The following is an 18,459-nucleotide window of genomic DNA, read 5'->3' as shown; positions in this document are numbered from 1 at the left end:
TGAGGCCAGCCCCGGGGGACAGGTGCTCAGCTGTGACACCCTGCCCCACGGCCACCAGCACCCCACAGCCCCGGGACTCTTGCTGGCACCACCTGCCCCACAGTGGCCATGCTGATCCTGAGGTGCCCAGCCCAGCTGCAGCGTCTGGAGGATGCCCTTCGGAGGAGCATACCTGCTGCCCTGCCGGTGACAGGGACCCCAGGGACCCTCTCTCCCCTGCCCCGATGGCTCTAGAGACTCTGGAGACCCCAAGGACCCCTCTGCCCACTTTCCCCTGCCTTGCCAGTGACAAAGAACTTGGGCACTGCTGTCCCTTCCCTCCCCACCATGCTGGTGACAAGGTCTCCAGGCTTCCCTGTGACCTCCTCACCCAGGGCTGCTAGTGACAGGGAGCCAGTGGTGACATGGACCTCAGGCACCCCAAAGGCTTCTGTCCCCTCTCCCTTTCCTCACTGGTGTTCAAGGAGCCCTGGGGACCCTCTGACCCTCGGGACCCCTATGTCCCCTCTCCCCTACCCTACTGGTGATATGGACTCTCGGGAACCCTCTGTCCCCTCTCCCCTGGTGACAGGGACCCCACCTACATAGTGGCCTCACATCGTTGGAGGTTGGCAGCACCCAGGGCACAGCTGGGCAGCGTGGTGGTGGGGGGGAACCCATCCTGACCCCACTGCAAGCACTGCCCTTGCCCTGCAGGTGCTGGGCACGGTGATGACAGTGGCCCGGGGGAACCCAGCGTCCTACGAGGTGCTGGTGGACTCCTGGCCCCATTTCAGCGTCGTGCTGACCCGCCTGAGCCCAGAGGTGCTGCTTTGGGTGCCCCTCACCCTGGCAACACCCCACACACCGTGGGGCCAAGGTGTGGGGCAGCTGCACTTAGCCCTTTGTGTCTCCCAGGACAACAAGGACCCCAGGGACTTCTATGCCAACCAGCTGACCGTGTTCTACCGGGATGAGGGAGCCTGGCGGGCACTGCTGAGAGGCACCGAGGTGGTGGACTGGACACGGGCATTCCAGATACATGGTGAGCCTGGCACAGAGTGGGGGGAAGGGCTGGGACCCCTGCCCTTCCCTCTGTGCCTCTGCTCAGGCTGAGGGTGATGCCACAGGGATGCAGGACGGGATGTACGAGGCCGTGCGGGAGGAGACTGATGCCAAGGGGTTGCGACTGGAGACTCACAAGTACCAGGCACTGCTGAGCCCCCAGCCCCCCCAGCCCAGAGTACAGTGAGTGTGGGGGCACCTGGGACATGGCGGGACAGGGAGTGCCATTCACATCCCTGAACTGCACAGGGGTCCCTGAGGGCATCCCTGGGTGGCATGGGGGTCCCCAAGCACGTTCCTGGTTGGTAGAGGTGTCCCAGTTACACCCTTGGGTGGCACACAGGTCCCGGTCACTTGCAGGGTGGCACAAAGGTCTCCAAGCACATCCCTGGGTGGCACAGGGTTCCATGAGAACATGCCTGGGTGACACAGGGGTCCCTAAGCACGTGTCCAGGTGACACAGAGGTCCCTAAGTACATTCCCAGGTGACATGAGAATCCCCAGGGCCAACCCTGGGTGGGATGGGGGTCTTTGAGCACATCCTGGGGTGGCACAGGTGTCCCAGCTACATCGTGGGGTGTCACATGGGTCCCTGAGCACACCCCTGGGTGGCCCTGAGCAAAACTCTTGGGTGATACAGTGGTTCCCCATCCCCAGATGCAGCACCTCCCCTGTGCCATCCCCACCAGTTTCTGCAGCCTCCCCATTCCATCCCTCCACTCTGCCCCATTTCAGGGTGCCACCAGGATTTCACCTGGCCCCTGTGTCCCCATCCCACGTCCCACTGCTCAATGCCACTTGGAGTACTGGAGGCAATGCCCGCAGCCAGCAGTACCTACTGAGACTAGTGAGGGCACTGCCCAGTGCCTGCCTGCTGGGACCTCGTGGGCGCCCAGTCTGCTGGACTATCCTGGACCCCCTGGGCTGCCTGACCCATGGCTACACGGTGCCAGCTTGGCGTGGGCATGGTTTTGTTGGGTTGACACTGGCTGCACTGGGCAAGGAGCTGCATGCCCATGACTTCCCTGTCTATGCTGGGGTGCTGCCCAGCAACGTTTCCTCACAGCGGGCACTCCGTAGCCTGGGCTTCTTGCCCCAGCCTGGCACCTTCTACACCTTGGTTGTCACCCCTCCATAGTGCCCAGGAATGGGGGATGGCACTGGAGTGCCATGGTCATGGCTGCCAGGGCTGGGTGAGCCCCAGGATCAGGGTGCTCATGGGCAGCAAAGTCATGGGCAAAGGGGTGTAAGTGGTATAAAAAGGGGTATAAAATGGGGTTACCTGGGTCTGGGGGTCTCCTGGCTCCATGGGTGGGGGCATGTCAGGGGTTGGGAGGGTATAAAATGGGGTTACCTGGGTCTGGGGGTCTTCTGGCTCCATGTGTGGGAAGTGTCAAGAGTTAGGGGGGACATAAGCTGCAGTTACATAGGTTTGAGGGGACTCTGTCTCCAAGGCTGGGGTAGGGGGCATGAATGGTCAAGGGAGGTATAATATGAAGGTAGCTGGGTATGGGGTGGGGGAGGTTGGTCTTGGCTTCCCCTCCACTACCCCTGCACAGAAGGCACCATCCCAAACCCCTTACACAGAGCTTGGACTCTGACTCAGCTACTTGTTCACTCTGGTCCCTGCTGATGGCAGCAGCTTTCACTCTGGTCCCTGCCGATGGCAGCAGCATTCACTCTGGTCCCTGCCGATGGCAGCAGCGTTCACTCTGGTCCCTACCGATGGCAGCAGCGTTCACTCTGGTCCCTGCTGATGGCAGCAGCTTTCACTCTGGTCCCTGCTGATGGCAGCAGCATTCACTCTGGTCCCTGCCGATGGCAGCAGCGGTCACTCTGGTCCCTGCCGATGGCAGCAGCGTTCACTCTGGTCCCTACCGATGGCAGCAGCGTTCACTCTGGTCCCTGCCGATGGCAGCAGCGTTCACTCTGGTCCCTACTGATGACAGCAGCGTTCACTCTGGTCCCTGCCGATGGCAGCAGCGTTCACTCTGGTCCCTACCGATGGCAGCAGCGTTCACTCTGGTCCCTGCCGATGGCAGCAGCGTTCACTCTGGTCCCTACTGATGACAGCAGCGTTCACTCTGGTCCCTACTGATGGCAGCAGCTTTCACTCTGGTCCCTGCTGATGGCAGCAGCGTTCACTCTGGTCCCTGCTGATAGCAGTGTGCCCTGAGGGGGGGGTGTGTGACACTGGGTGTTGGAGGAGCAGGGGGTGCTGGAGAAAGGCTTTTATTCATTCACTGTTCATACAAGAATAGATCTTCTGCAATAAATACCCCAATAAATAACATCTCCAATAAATAAAACACTCATAGACTCACCAGGACAAAGGCCCTGTGACATCCCCCCCCTCCCCCGGCCCCACCCACCATGGGGGAGGAGGTCACAAGGGTTGCTAGGCAACCAATCAGGGCAGGGCTTGAAGGAAAGGGGGTGTGGTTTGTTGTAGGAAGGGGAGGAGTTTGCTAGACAGGCAGGTGAGCGGGGGGGGGGGGGGGGGGGTATTGCCATAGAGGGTGGAGCCTATTGCTCCGGGGGAGGGGCTTATGCTTATGCTTGAAGGGGATTGGTCCTTTTTGTCAGGGTGGGTAGGGCTTGCACCCAAGCTGGAGCCTTTGTGGGAAGGGGCTTATTGCTGCTGTGGGGCAGGGGGAGAAGAGGTTAGTGGCCACCCCAGCACCATGGGTGTGGGGACAATGGGGTGGCCCGATGGGGTGGGGACAGGGTGGTGGCACCAACCCTGCCTTGAGGTACAGGTGGTGGGGACAAGGGTAGCTGTGATGGCACTCTGGAGTCAAGATCCCTGTCCTTTAAGGCACAACGTGGTGACAGAGGGGATGCAGGAGGTGGCTTTGGTGGCACTTGGGGTCAGGAGACTCATTTTTCAAAGTAAGGTGATGATGAGGATGCAGCAGGGCTGTGATGGCGCCTTGGGGTCAGGAGCCTCATCCCTTAAGCCACAAGTGTGACAATGGTGGGGCTGTGCAGTGGCATTGGTGGCAGTTTGGGGGTCAGGGGACTCATCTCTTCAAGGCAAACTGATGCTGGAGAGGGGACAAAGCTGGGCAGCTTTGGTGGCACTTGTGGTCAAGATCCCCACCCCTTAAGGCACAGCATGGGGCACTTTGAGGTCAGGAGACCCATTTGTCACTGGAAGTAGGGACATGGGTGGCACTTGTGGTCAAGATCCTTCTCTCTTAAGGCCCAATGTGGTGATGACGTGGATGTGAGGTGGCTGTGGTGGCACTCTGGGGCCAGCAGACCCATCCTTGAAGGCACACTGGTGATGGAGAGAGGACATGGGTGGCTGTGGTGGCACTCTGGGGCCAGCAGACCCATCTTTGAAGGCATACTGGTGATGGAGAGGGGACATGGGTGGCTGTGGTGGCATTCTGGGGCCAGCAGACCCATCCTTGAAGGCACACTGGTGATGGAGAGAGGACATGGGTGGCTGTGGTGGCACTTTGGGCGAGGAAGCCCACCCCATGAGGCACAGCGAGGTGATGGTGGGACATGTGGTGGCCCATCGGCGTGAGCCCCATCCCCATGCCATCAAAGCCAGGACAAGGAGAAGGGCATCAGGGGGTGTCAGAAGCCCCTCGCCTCCAGGCGCAGCGTGACCACGGCCGGTGGCACCTTCTTCTTGAGGCGGTTGAAGTCCTTGGCCGAGCGCCACAGCCAAGTCTGCAGCTCCTTCAGCAACCAGAAGTCGTCCATCTTCTTCAGGAAGTCATTAGGTGCCACAGGGGTGCCAGGGGGGCCCGGCTGCCCCACCGGTCCAGCTGGCAGAGGGTAACCCAAGGAGGACATGACGCCGGCGATGCTGAGCACCAAACCTTGGAGGCTGGAGCAGAAGTGGCCGAGGCGGTGGCGCAGCTCGGCGGTGCCCGCCTGCCCGTCCAGCGCCCGCAGGTAGCAGAGGAGCCGGCTGTAGGCGCGGTAGTTGGCAGCCAGCCGGGCGTTGTCGGTCAAGCCCCGCCACAGGTCCAAGTCCACCGTGGCGCTGGGCACCCGCTCGGCACGGGCCAGCCGTGGGGGGTTGAAGTCAGGCTCATTGAAGGGTGGGCCAAGGTAGTTCAGCTGCGAGAAAGGGGGTGGCTGTCAGGGATCACAGGGTGGCACTCAGGGTGGGGTTGGGGTAGAGAGAGGGTGCCCACCTCGTCCCCGGTCTCTGTGCAGCCCTGCCTGCCACGCCACAAGACCCTGTGACCACCGTGTTCCCAGTCTCCGTGTCTCCCAGCTGGATGTGCCCACCCTGCTGCCCAGCCTCCATGTCCCACACGTGCTACATCTCCATGTCTCTCTGCCTGCCACGGACCAAGTCCCCATGCCCACCACATCCCAAATCCCCATGCTCACCATGTCTTAGCTTTCCACATCTCCCATACCCAACCCCACAGCTCTGCCACCCTCATCATCACTTGGCACCATCAGAGCTGAGCTGGCAGCACCAGAGGCATGTCAGGGCAGAGACAGGGAACCTCCACACAAGCTGGAGCTGCCGGGGGGTAGGGTGAGGTAGATGCCTTCACCCATGTCTGCACCCATGGGTGCACCTTGGGCCAAGGGTAGGCACCCCAGGATCCACCCTATGTCCTCAGGGCACAGGGTGGCTCCCGGGATCCCTGCCCTTGGTTGATGAGACATTTCCATGGCCTTTGGCATGGGAGAGTGGTGGGCACGTGGGCATGTGTGTAGGAACAGTCATGGACCACGTGTAGAAGCAGCCACAACACTGGTGGGCACTGGTGAGCACCCCAAGTCAGAAGTATCCACTCCAGGGAGCACAAACCACCCCTGGGCATCACCATGGAGAGATGGGCATCAGGAGGGTAGGCAGATAGGGTAAGGCCTTGGTGCCAGGGGGCAGAGGTGGGGTTGGGTAGCCTCCTCTACTCACGTAGGTTCCAGCCAGGGTGCGGAGCTGGTGCTCCAGGTAGCGGGTGAGGTCGTAGGTCTTCTGGATGGACTGGCTGGTGCCCAGCTCCTCGCTGCAGTTCAAGGCTGGCAGCGCTGGCAGGTTGCAGAGGGCGGCACACAGGAAAGTGAAGATGCCCCAAGAGTCTCCTGCAGGGATAGGGCACCTCAGGGTGGAGGGTTATGAAGAAGGGTAGGGGGGCATTTCTGCCCATTCTTGGACCTAGGGGGCCCTGAAGGCTCTGATCCCACCTGGCCATGCCAACCTTGCCCCTGTGAGAGCAGGGCAACTGAGGTGCGACAAAGGGTGTCCACACCTGCAACAGGACACTGGGCACCTGCCCTGGCACTGGGCAGCTCAGTATTAACCATGGTCACTGGGTAACTCAGCATCCTAATGGGCACTAGGCAGCTCAAAAATGCCCTGGCACCAAGAGCTCAGCATCTATGGACACTAAGCAGCTCAGCATCACCCTGGCACAGGGCAGGTCAGGATACCATGGTACAGGGCAGCTAGGCACTTCCCTTGGCACAGGGCAGCTTAAAATTGCCTGGTACGGGGCAGCTCAACTCCTTTCCTGCACCACGCAGCATAAAATCCTCTGCCATTGGGCACCTCGGCACCTCCCCTCGCAGAGGAGAGCTCAGCATCCCCTAGCTCAAAGTCCCCTGGCACAGGGCATCTCAGCATTGCACTGGCACCAGAGGCTCAGCACCTTCCCTGGCACCAGGCAGCTCAGCATCACCCTTGCACCAGATAGCTCAAAATCCCCTGGCACAGGGCAGCTCAGCAACTTCCCTGGCACCAGGCAGCTCACAATCTCCAGGCACAGGGCATCTCAGCACCTTTTCTGGTACAGCACAACTCGACATCCCCTGTGCCCACACAGCTCACACCTTGGCACAACCAGGGCGGTGCTACGAGCCCAAAGCAATGCCACCAGCCCACGTGGTGCTGTGGGGACCCCCGCCTGGCCTCGGTCCCCGTGCCAGCGTGCCCATGCCCCCCTCGGTGCCCAGGCTGCAGCAACAATCCTTTATATGGTGTGGAGCTGGGGCGGCTTGCGGGGCTCCCGCCGGGACAGGATATATTTGGGCACAGCGACTCGCTCGCCATCAGCACCAGTGCCAGCCGGGCATCCTGGCAACCCTTGGCACAGCGGGGTCCTTTGCCCCACCATTAACCCCAGCAAGGCACCTCGGAGGAGCTGGGAGGTCAGCAGCGGGACCTGGAGATGGTGGCTGCGGCTTGCCCTTCGCCCGGGCTGCCGGAAGCCACCAGCGCCGTGGCCGTCATCGCTGGGTGACCCCATCCCTGCTGACGTCAAAGTGGCCTTTGGAGCTCCGCAGCCACCACGCTCCGGCCAACTGGCACCGGTCGGACCCAGTCGGAACTGGGTTTCGCCGGCAGCTCCTCCGCCGGGACGAGCCACCCACCGGCAAGCAGCACAGCTCAGCCGGCAGCCGTTGGGGGTCCCAGCGTGGGCAGCCCCGCGGTGCCAGCCCGCGTCACCGCTGCCCGTCACCCGCAAGAGCTGGTGACGCACGAGGCTCCTTGGGGACATCCCAGTTCCGGCCCTGCCAGCCCCAGCGCGGCGGAGGACAGGGTTGCTCCTGAGGCCACCAGCGGCCGTGGGGGACGCCAGAGGCTCTGAAGGGTGGGGGACACACCCTGCACCCCTGACATGATGTATAGGTGGCACGCCGCGCAAGTGCCGCCCTGTACACGTGTGCCGCGCTGTGCGACGCGCCCTGCAGGTGTGTGCTGTGCTCTGCCCGTGGGACATGTAACGCTTGTCTGACACAGCACACGCAGGGGACACACTGCGCGTGGGCATGCCACACCTGCAGGGCACATCGGTAAGCTGTGTGACTCTCTACATGCGCCACAGCACGTGTGTGTGACATGGCACACGTGGCTGACATGTGTGACACAGCATGTGTGTGACACAGCACGTGTGACTGACACCGTGTGTGACACAGCACGTGTGTGACACAGAACACGTGTGTGACACAGAAGATGTGGCTGACACCATGTGTGACACAGCACGTGTGTGACACAGCACATGTGTGACTCAGCATGTGTGACTGACACCATGTGTGACACAGCATGTGTGTCACACAGAACACGTGTGTGACACAGCACGTGTGTGACACAGCACGTGTGACTGACACCATGTGTGACACAGCACATGTGTGACACAGCACGTGTGACTGACACCATGTGTGACACAGCACATGTGTGACTCAGCATGTGTGACTGACACCATGTGTGACACAGAATGTGTGTGACACAGAACATGTGTGTGACACAGCATGTGTGACTGACACGATGTGTGACACAGCACGTGTGTGACACAGCACGTGTGACTGACACCATGTGTGACACAGCACATGTGTGACACGGCACACATGGCTGACACCATGTGTGACACAGCACATGTGTGACACAGCACGTGTGACTGACACCATGTGTGACACAGCACACGTGTGACACGGCACACATGGCTGACACCATGTGTGACACAGCATGTGTGTGATATGCTGTCCATGCGTGACACACACCATCTGTGACACCATAATTATGTGTGACACCACGTGTGGCATGCCATGCATGTGTGCCACAGCACGTGTGTGCCACAGCAGGCGTCCCTCATGTGCCTTATGTGACACATCACACGTGCATGACACTGGGACATGCTGCACAGACATGGCACACCACGAATGACATGCCATGCGTGGCATGCCACATGTGTGACAGACCATGTGTGTGACACATCCCGCACACATGTGGCACTACACAAGCACGCCACGCACCGTGCCAGCATGCCACACGGCGCAGTGGTGCCACGTCCCCCACGCGTGACGCAGGGTGAAGGCGCTTTACATGCCGTGCCCGGGTGTGACACATGGCACATGCCCGTGCAGGCACACCGCGGGGGCTGGCGTGGGTGCCCTGCCGCATCACCGCGCCCTGCGGTGCGGGCACGTGGAGCTGCCTGCCCGTGTCCTGGCGCGTCCCTGTGTGTCCGTCTGTCCCGGCGCGTGTCAGCGCAGCCATGCGTGGGTCGGGGGCCACTGTCGGTGACTCAGCTCCGGTTTCCAGCGCGGGATTCAGACTGGTGCTGGCCAAAGCAAACACGGCTGGCGGGGGGGTGGGAGTGAAGTGCATCCCATGATGAGGATGGAGAAAGGAGGAAGACGATGAAGAGGTGCCCACGTGAGGTACCCAGCTGAAGCACAGGAGACGGTGAGGTGCACAGAAAAGGTGGTGGGACAAAGGTGTCTGTGGCACAAGGGTGGCACAGACACAGCCATGGTGCAGCAAGTGTCCATGGCACAGTGGGAGGCATCGTACAGAAGCAGGTGGTAGTAGCTGTGGCATGGCAGTGTCCATGGTAGAGTGGAGGCCATGGCACAGCAGTGACATGGGCATGGATAGCAGTACAGGTGGCACAATGGCAGACATGGCACAGTAGTGGCTATGGCACAGCGGTGGCACATATACAGCCATAGCACAGCAGCACAGGTGGCACAGCAGTAGCGAGGGGACAGCAGCGGCTGTGGCGCTGACATGACTATGGCACAGCAGTAATGTGTAAGGCATGCTGGTGCCCGAGGCATAGCAGTGACCATGACATAGTGGTGGCACAGCCATCTCCATGACACAGCAATGCAGTTGGCACAGCAGTGATGGTCATCATGGCACAGTGCTGACAGTGGCACAGGCATTGCCATTGCACAACAATATGGGTGGCACAGTGGCATTGGCACAGGCGTGGGCATGACACAGCAGTACAGGTGTCATGATGGTGCTCATGGCAGAACAGCAGCAGAGACACAGCCATGGGAAAGCATGGGTGGCACACCAGTGGCCATGGCACAGTGGTGGCATGCATATGGCTATGGCACAGTAATGCTGGTGGCACACTAGTGGCCATGACACATCAGTGGCATAGACATGATGAAGGCACAGCAGTGAGCATGGCACAACGTGAGTGGCACAGACATGGCTGTGACACAGCAATGCTGGTGGCCTACCAGTGGCCATGACACAGCAGCATCACTGACATGAACATGGCACAACAGTGACAATGGCACAACAGGAGTGGCACAGAGGTGGTCGTGGCACAGTGGTGATGTTGGCCATGGCACTTCAGTGCCCGTGATGTAGCCATGTCGGGCGCCCCACAAGCAGCCAGTCTCTCTCACCCATCCTGGTGACAAGGTCTTGGCACGGGCACAGACGGCGGTAGCGGGTGCGGGTGACGGGTGCGGGTGGTGGGGAGGAGGGAGGCCCGGAGCCGACACAGCTGGATCGCGGTGACGTCGGTGAGGAAGAGCCCGAGGGTTTCAAAACCGCCCCTGGAGCCCAGCCAGGCTGCTCCCAGCCCACGTAAGCAGCTCCTGGCGTGGCTGCCCCACGTCACCCGCTTGGCCCTGGGGGCAACTGGGGACGTGGGACCTGGGCATCATCAAGCAGTGCCTGCATGGCGCCCACCTCACCGTTGACAAGGGGTCAGGGTGGGTGGCAGGACACCATGGGCATCCCTCGTGGCACCGGGGCTATTGCTCACCCGCCTTCAGTGGGGCGCACATAGGGCGACACCGGCGAGTCCGCCGCCACCCACCCAGCCGCCTTGTCACCGCCGGGCAGCCCTCCCGGCGAGCGGCGGTGCCGGGTGAGCTGTTCGCTGGGCATGCTGTGGGCAGAGCCGCTGAGGTCAGGAGTGACCACAAAACCACACGGAGCCTCCTTCCCGAAACCCTTGTGGAAAAGCCATCACCCCGGGGTGGGGAGGGGTTGGCTGGGGCCGGGGGGGGCAGCTGGGAAGGGGAGGACACACACACACACACTCACACTCACACAAGTGGTCGGCGGAGCCAAGTTGGCCCCGCGGCCCCCGGCGCGGCGGCGAGAGCTGCCGTATCTGATGGGCTGGTGGCCAACGGCGAGCAGAGCCCCATCCCAACCCCCCGCCACCCCCCTCCCCCGGCCCCATTCCCGGCATTCGTGGGAGAGCCCAGCCCTGGAGGTCCTGTGGTGGCCAGGCATGAACGTGCCATTGAGGACAAAGTAGCCCTGTGTGTGTGGCAGTGGCCACTGGCTACCGGCCACCAGCCTGCAATCCCCATCCAGCAGCACTTAACCCTTCCCTGCGCACCGTCGCTGGGAGGTTTGGTAGCCCAAGGTGGCCCCAAGCTACTTCATGGGTCTTGGAGCGGGTGATGGGCACAGGGACAGACACCTCTGTCCCCAGCGTGCTGGTGTTCAACCCCGCCAAGAGTGGTGGGGTGCCGCTGTGGCATTACGGACGTGCCGCTGCCGCACCAAGGAGGTGACACCGTGCCGTCGGGCAGGCGCAGTGGCAGCCCGCAGGTGACAAGTGGATGCCCTGTCCGCTGTACCTGGCCATCGACGGCCACAGCAGTCCCCAGGCACTGATGGGAAGGACATGTGTGTCCTTGCTCCCCCACAGCAACCACGCCAGTGAGGGTCTCCATCCCATCCCATGGGATACCACCTGCCTCTTCCCATCCCACCCCTGCTGCCCCTTCTCTCCAGGAGCCATCAAGCACCACCAACCCTTCCCCGGAGCTCCCAGACCCCAGCAGCTCCCCGGCAGCTCCTGCCGCGGGTGGGTGTTTTGGGGGGCCCCACGTTCCGTGTCCCCCCCCCAGCGCAGCCCCGCGGCGCTGAGTGTTTACATCCTGTCTCCTGGCTGTGTTTATAGCTGCGGCCGAGCCTCCAGCGAGGCCCATAATGAGCTGGGCCTGGAGTTCCCATCCCGCTCCAGCCAAGGGCTCGATGGAAACAGCCCCGGCAGCGAGGATCGGGGGGGAGGCCCCTTAATCCCAACCAGACCCTGCACGCATGAGTAACCCAGCGTGGGCATGGCACCCAGCGGCACACAGCAGGTGTCCTGGTGTCTTTGCGGGTCATGGAGGCACACAGCACCCAACAGTCATGGAGTGCCTGTCACCAACGCTGTCACTCGTGGGTGCTATGCCCAGTGCCAGCCTCCCTGGCACAGCAGGGCATCCCCGCTGCCAGCCCATGTGGCACTGTGGATCCTAATGAGGTACGTCTTTCTCCCTCCCCTGGCACCATGAAACCTGCCATCACTGGTATCTCCCCCACCCATGGGGACACCACCTTGGGTGGGTTGGCATGAGACTGGCATATCTCACAGCTGTGCTTGCTCGAGATGGCCATGCCATGATGCATGTGGATTGGGCAGGGGATGGCACATCCCTCTGCCATCCACTGGCACAGATGGACTCTTTGCCACCACCAGCATCTCCTACCCATGACAACAACACCTTAGGTTAGCATGGAGCTGGCAGCTTTACTCAGCTGTGCCCAGACGCCCATGCATCCCTGGGCACTGAGACAGCGGCTGGCACATCCTTCTGCCATCCCCTGGCACCACCAGACCCATTGCCAGCACCAGCATGTCCCACTCGCAAGGACACCACCTTGGCCAGGTTCACATGGACCAACAGCTCTACCTAGCTGTGCCCACTCAGGACAACCATTCCATGACACCTAGACTGGCACCGTGTTCATCATCACCCACCAGCCACATGCCACTCGGGGGTCACAGCACTGCCAAGCCAGCTGCCACCCAGATGTCCCTTCTTGCCGGGGTGAACACATCCCCACCAGCTGGGTGAAGGACCACAGCTACCCTGTGCTGGGCAGCACAGTGGCAGCCCCCGTGCAACAGAGGGACTGGCACTACCCTGGTGACTGTTGGGAGGTGATTTATGGAGCTGGCTGGCACTTAGCAGGGCATAAATCACCCCCGAGCACGGCCCTGTAAGCAGAGCCTGTCTCGTTTCCCTGCAGAGCCTGTGCTTAATGCAGCCCAGATGTTGGCCACCACCGTACCCAACGCAGGGACGGGGCTGCGGTGACAACGGGGGCCCGACGAACGTCCCCAGACTCTGTCAGAGATGCCACCAGCTGGGGACACCCCAAAAAGTGGAACTGGGGTGGTCAAAAGCCTCAGCCCACATCTCCTCCCGCTACACCAAGCTTGGTGTGCCCTTCCTCGTCCCAACGCCGCTGCCCGCAGGCTGTGGTGCCGGTCGTGCCACCAGCGTCACGGCCACGTCCACCAGCCCCGGGGAGGGGGAGGCTGCGTGGGAGGAAGGGCACTGGGAGCACTGGGGGATCCCAGCCTCGCCTTTCCGGTTCCCCGGCGCTAGCTCAGTTTTGCCCGTCCCTGCGTCACGCCGGTACCGGTGACACCGAAGCCAACCCCAGCCTCGTGGTGCCCTAACCGCTAAGACGTGCGGATCCCTACCCCGGCACTTAGGGATCCCGATCCTGGGACTTGGAGATCTCCATCACAGACCTCGGGGAGCCTTGCAACACCCCCAATTTGACCTTTTAAGGATGTTTTCCAGCACTTCCCGGGTGCGGACCCCCCCGTCCAATCCCTGTGGATCACCAACCCTACAACCACCCCAGCTCTGCCAGGGTCCCGAAGCGGCCGCTGGGTGCGGGGGAAGAAAACCATTCCACAGCCGGGGGGAAACCCCATTTCTTTGGCACCCCTAAAATCCCACTGCCAGGGAATTTTGGGTGGAGGAGGGTTTGGGGTTTTTCCCTCCCACCCCTGCTCCAGCCCCAAAAATCAAAGTCGAGGATGGGGGGGGGGTGGGAGAGGAAGGAAAAAATTAAACTCTTCCCTCTCCCTTAAAATCTCAACGAGTTTCATTTTCCTCCCCTCTGTCAGTGCTTGGGGTTGAATTCTCCGTGCTGAGCGGCGGCTCCCTCTCGGATAATCACAAACATGCATGGAAAAGAGGGAAGGGAGAAAGGGAGAGGAAAAAAAAAAAAAGAAAGAGGAAAAAAAAAAAAAAGGAGGAAAAGGGAAAAAAAATATCCTAAACCCACCCAAACGAGAGAGGGGAAAGTCTTAAATCAATCCCAAAGCCAGACAGACGCTTTAATCACATCAAATTAAAATCAGCAGCAGCAGCTCGGAAAAGGGAAGGGAAAAAAAAACAACCCAAAAAAAAAAAGAAACACAGACGCACACAGCACAGCCCCCCCCAGAGGAAAAAAACAGCCCCCACCCCCAAACCCCACCCTAAACCCCCTGCCCCGGCAGCTCCCAGCACCTCCCAGCGCCTCGGTCTTACCTGAGAGCTCCCCAGCAACATTTAGCATAGTCGGGGTGCAGCGAGGGGGGAGTTGGGGAAAGGGGAAGGGGGAGGGGGGGGAAGGAATGAGAAGAGCCCCAAAACAGGGTGAGAAATTAAGGGGTGGTGGGAGGGGGTAAGGGGGAGGAGAGAGTTGATTTGGTTCTTGCGCTGGGTTGAGCTGAGCTCTACCCCAGCTCCTGGTTACGGGGGGCGGGGGGGGGGGGGTTGGTTTTGGGTGTGTGTGAGGGGGGGGTGGGTTGGGTTTTTCTTTTTCCTCGCCTTATTTGTTTTGCTTGAGTGGAAAGAGAAAGAGAAGAAGGGGGGAAAAAAAGGGAAGCAGGCATGCAGGGTGTGAGGGAGGCAGGGGGGGTGGGGAGAGGGTTTTTTTTTGGGGAGGGGGTTGTTTTTGGGGTGTGAATGTGTGCGTGCAGGCTCCGGCTGCTTTCGCTTCGCTGCCTTCTTTTTTTTTTAACCCCCCACCCCCCTTCTCTCCTTTCCTTCCCTTTCCTTCTTTTTTTTTTTTTAACTTTCCCCTCCAACCTCCCCTTGATTTGCTCTTTTTGATTGGTGTCCAGGAATGCAAGAAATTAAAAAAAAAAAAAAAGGAGAAGAAGAAGAAAAAAAAAGAAGAAGAAAAAAAAGAAGAAAAAAAAAAGAAAGGAAAAAAAAAACCAAAACAAGAAGAAGGAAAAAAAAAAAGAAAAGAAAGGGGGTAAAAGAAGGAAAAAAAAAAGAAAAGAAAGTGGGGAAAAAAGAAAGAAAAAAAAAAACAAGAAGAAAAAAGAGGGGAAAAAAGGAAGGAAAAAAAAAGAAGGGAAAAACATTAAAAAATGAGGAAAAAAAGAAAGAAAAAAAATCTACACACCAGGAAAAAAAAAAAAACCACAAAAAAAGAAGGAAAGAAAGGAAAAAAAAAGAAATTGAGCTTGAATCCACCCTCCCCAAGCTGCTGCCTCCCGGCCTTGCTTTGCCTCTCTCCTCTCTCTCTCTCTCTCTCTCTCTGTGTTTTTTTTTCCCTTTCCTCTCCAAATTCAAGTGTTAAGCAGAACCAGGTTGCTTTCAAGAATGTATTTGATGCAGTTGTACACAAGAGCAGGCTCCATTCATTCCCTCCCTTACCATCCCCCCCCCACCCTCCACCACACACACACACCCCTCCCAACCTCGCTCCTTTTCACCACCACCACCTTCCCCTCCTCACACATTGCCAGCTAAAACCTGTTCGTGGGGGTCCAGGGGTAGAGGTAGGGAGGTTAGAAGGGGAAGAAAAAAGGAGTCGGGGGAAAGGGGTTCCCTGGAGTGAGGAGAAAGGAGTGAAAGGGGTCCAGGGAGAGAGGTAGGGAGGTTGGAAGGGGGAAAAAAAGGGAGTCAGAAGAGAAGGGGGAAAGGGGTTTCTGGAGTGGGGAGAGCAGAGTGAAGGGGGTCCAGGGGTAGAGGTAGGGAGGTTGGAAGAGAGGAAAAAAGGGGGTCAGAAGGGAAGGGGGAAAGGGGTTCCTGGAGGGGGGAGAAATGAGTGAAGGGGGTCCAGGGGCAGAGGACAGAAGAGGCTCCAGGGGTAGAGGTAGGGAGGTTGGAAGGGGGGAAAAAAGGGGTCAGGGAAAAGGGGTTTCTGGAGTGGGGAGAGAGGAGTGAAGGGGTCAATGGGGAGAAGGAGTGAGTGTGTGTTTGGAGTTGGGAGGGAAAGGAAAAGAAGTTCTTGAAGTGGGGAGAGAGGAGAAAAAGGGTCACTGGGGGAGCGACTGGGGTCCCTGGAGTAAGAAGTCAAAGGAAGTCACTGGGGTAGAGAGGGAAGAGAGAGGGGGTCACTGAAGTGGGGATTGGGGTCTCTGGGGTTGGGATGAAAGAGAAAAGGCATCCCTGGTATGAGAAGGAAAGAGAAAGAGGGTCACTGGTGCGAGGAGAGAAGGGAAAGGGGGTCACTGGGGTGAGAATGTGGGTCTCTGGAGTCGAGAGGGGAGAGAAAAGGGGTCCCTGGAATGAGGGCAGAGAAAGGGGGTCACTGGAGTGAGGAGAGAAGGGAAGGGGGTCACTGGAGTGAGGAAAGGAAAAGGGGGTCAGTGAGGTGGAGCAGAGAAGGGAAAGAGGGCCACTGGGGTGGGGATTGGGGTCTCCAGGTTTGGAAGGGAGAGGGGGGGGTCCCTGGAGTGGGTCACTGGGGTAGGGACTGGGGTCAGGAGGGAAAGTAAAAGGAGTGGGGAGCAAAGATAAAAGGGGTCACTGCAGTAGGGACTGGGGTCTCTGGAGTTGGGAGAAAGGAAAGGAGGTCCCTGAAGTGGGGAGGGAAGGGAAGTTACGGATTGGGGTCTCCAGGGTTGAAAGAGATTGAAAACGGGATGCCTGGGATAGGGATTGGGATCCCCGGGGTGAGAACTACAGCCTCTGGGTTTGGGGGGGAGGGGGGGGGATGGAAGGGGGTCCCTGGAGTGAGAATGGAAACAGGATCCTTGGAGTGAGGAGGGAAGGGAAAGAGGATCTCCGGTATGGGCACTGGGATCTCCAGGATTGGGAAGGAAGGGAAAGAGCCTCTCCGGAGCAGAGATTGGGGTCTCCAGGATGGGGAGAGAAGGGCAAAGGAGTCCCTGAAGTGGAGACAGAAGAGAAAGGGAATCACTTGGGGTAGGGATTGGGGTGGTGGGGATGGGAAGGGAAAGGAAAGAAGGTCACTGGGGTAGAGATCGAGGTCTTGGGGTTGCGAGGGAAGGGAAAAGGGGTGCCCAGGGTGCGGAGGGAAGGGAATGGGTGGCCCAGGAGTGGGGACTGGAGCCTCCATGGTGGGGAGAGGGGGGTTCTGGGGACGGAAAGCGGGGGTCTCCAGGTGGGGAGGGAAGCGAGGACCTCGCTTTCTCTGTCCTAGTCGTCCCGCTCCGGGCTCTGGCTCCCGCACGGCTTTTGTTAAGTGGCAGCGGCGGAGCCGGTGCGAGGTCGGTGCGGGGCCAGTGCGGTTCTGGGGAGTTCGGTAGAGAACTGAGGAGGGGGTAGGGGATCTTCTCCTACCTGCTCTCAGCTCCATGCGGGCCAGACGCGGGGCTGGGGCGGTGGGTACGTGGTTAGGGGTTCCGGGACAAGCTTGCAACGGTCCCGCACACCGGCCCGGGACTACGGCTCCCATTTGCCGGTCCCAGCCCCGTCTCGTCCTTCTTCTCCTCCCGACGGCACGCCGAGAGCCCGGTCCCCCCCCCCCGTGGGGGGGTCCGGGGAGGGGAACGGGGAAGGAGGTGGTCGGGAGCGGGGGGGGACGGGACGGGGCGAGGTGCGGCGGGGCGGCGAGCCAAGGGGGGTGGGGGGGTGGGGGAAAAGAGGGGGGGGTGGGGTGCCAGTCTGACACCCCCCCCCCTTTTCCCCAAACCGCCACCCCCCCACAACATCCGCGGGCAACGGGGAGGGGTGGGTGGAGGGATGGGGAGGCGCGAAGATAGGCAGCGGAGGGCCGGTCGGTGCGGGGAGGGACGCGGGACAGACAGAGCGACAGACAGACAGGCGTGGGGCTGGCCTCGCCTCTCCTCTGGTACTGCCAACCCCCTCCCCTGCTGCTGGCTTGGTAAAGGAGGGTGGGGGGTCCTTGGTGGGGGTGTATGGGGGCGGGTAGTGTGAGATCCCCTCGCCGGTTGAGCCGGGATGGGAGAGCCTGGGTTCCGTAGCGCCGTGGCCGCTGCCCCGCCGGGACAGTCCCGGGATGACGGCAGGTGAGCGATGGGAGAACGGGAATGCGGCTGTCGGGACTCGGTGGGCTTCAAGTCCCGGGACAACCGGAGGCGTTGGGAGGAACAGCCCCGTACTCGCCGCACCGGGAAGCGGAGAAGCGGCGGGGACAAGCTTCTCCCGGTGCCCCCAGGGTACTGCTGCTGCCCACCACGGTCACGGCCACGGTCCTGCAATCACTCCCTGCGCTCCTCCTGCGGGGTGCCAGAGCCAAGAGCCGCCAACCTTCTCAATTAACGCGCCCGCGAATGAAGCCCGGTGCCGGCAGGGCCCTTGGCACTGCCCGTGGCCTGCCTCAGAGCCCACCCGGGGCTAGCAGAGGGGGGAGTGAAAGCAGAATCCCCTTCACGGGAAGGGCCAAAAATGATGCAAAACCAGCTCCCCCCTCCGAAAGAAAAGCTTTGTTTCAGACAAAGGCCAGCGCTGCTCGGGAGTACCGGGACGTAACAACCGAGTTTATTCCCCAGCCCGGTCTGAGCCCCCACAGCTCCCTCACTGGCAGCAATTGTATCCTCCCAGACCCCCCCTCCACCCTCCCCAGAGCAGCGAGGTGCCAGCTTGGAGCATGGTGACACCAGCCTGTCTCCAAAGCCACAGGGACACCCCCTGCCCCCTCCTCAGCGCTCTCGCAGAGGC

At 60.4% G+C, this 18,459-nt stretch overlaps 2 protein-coding genes across 2 annotated transcripts; one reads left to right on the top strand and one right to left on the bottom strand.

Annotated features, from left to right (window-relative positions):
* The first annotated feature begins 84 nt into the window (after positions 1-84).
* Positions 85-2,229, top strand: LOC135186316 (glycine N-acyltransferase-like protein 3). Its single transcript, XM_064163946.1, has 5 exons — positions 85-186; positions 697-804; positions 898-1,024; positions 1,110-1,227; positions 1,780-2,229. The coding sequence occupies exons 1-5, from the start codon at positions 109-111 to the stop codon at positions 2,180-2,182; spliced, it is 834 nt and encodes a 277-aa protein (XP_064020016.1). The 5' UTR covers positions 85-108; the 3' UTR covers positions 2,183-2,229.
* Positions 2,230-4,635: 2,406 nt separating this feature from the next.
* On the bottom strand, positions 4,636-17,233 carry CLCF1 (cardiotrophin like cytokine factor 1). Its single transcript, XM_064163967.1, has 3 exons — positions 17,119-17,233; positions 5,948-6,114; positions 4,636-5,127 (listed from the first exon to the last, which is right to left on the bottom strand). The coding sequence occupies exons 1-3, from the start codon at positions 17,231-17,233 to the stop codon at positions 4,636-4,638; spliced, it is 774 nt and encodes a 257-aa protein (XP_064020037.1).
* Positions 17,234-18,459: the final 1,226 nt, after the last annotated feature.

The sequence above is a fragment of the Pogoniulus pusillus genome, chromosome 24, assembly GCF_015220805.1.
Source record: "Pogoniulus pusillus isolate bPogPus1 chromosome 24, bPogPus1.pri, whole genome shotgun sequence".
NCBI classification, from domain to species: domain Eukaryota; kingdom Metazoa; phylum Chordata; class Aves; order Piciformes; family Lybiidae; genus Pogoniulus; species Pogoniulus pusillus.
The sequence above is the reverse complement of the archived record's forward strand: the minus strand, read 5'-3'. Positions and strand labels throughout refer to the sequence as shown.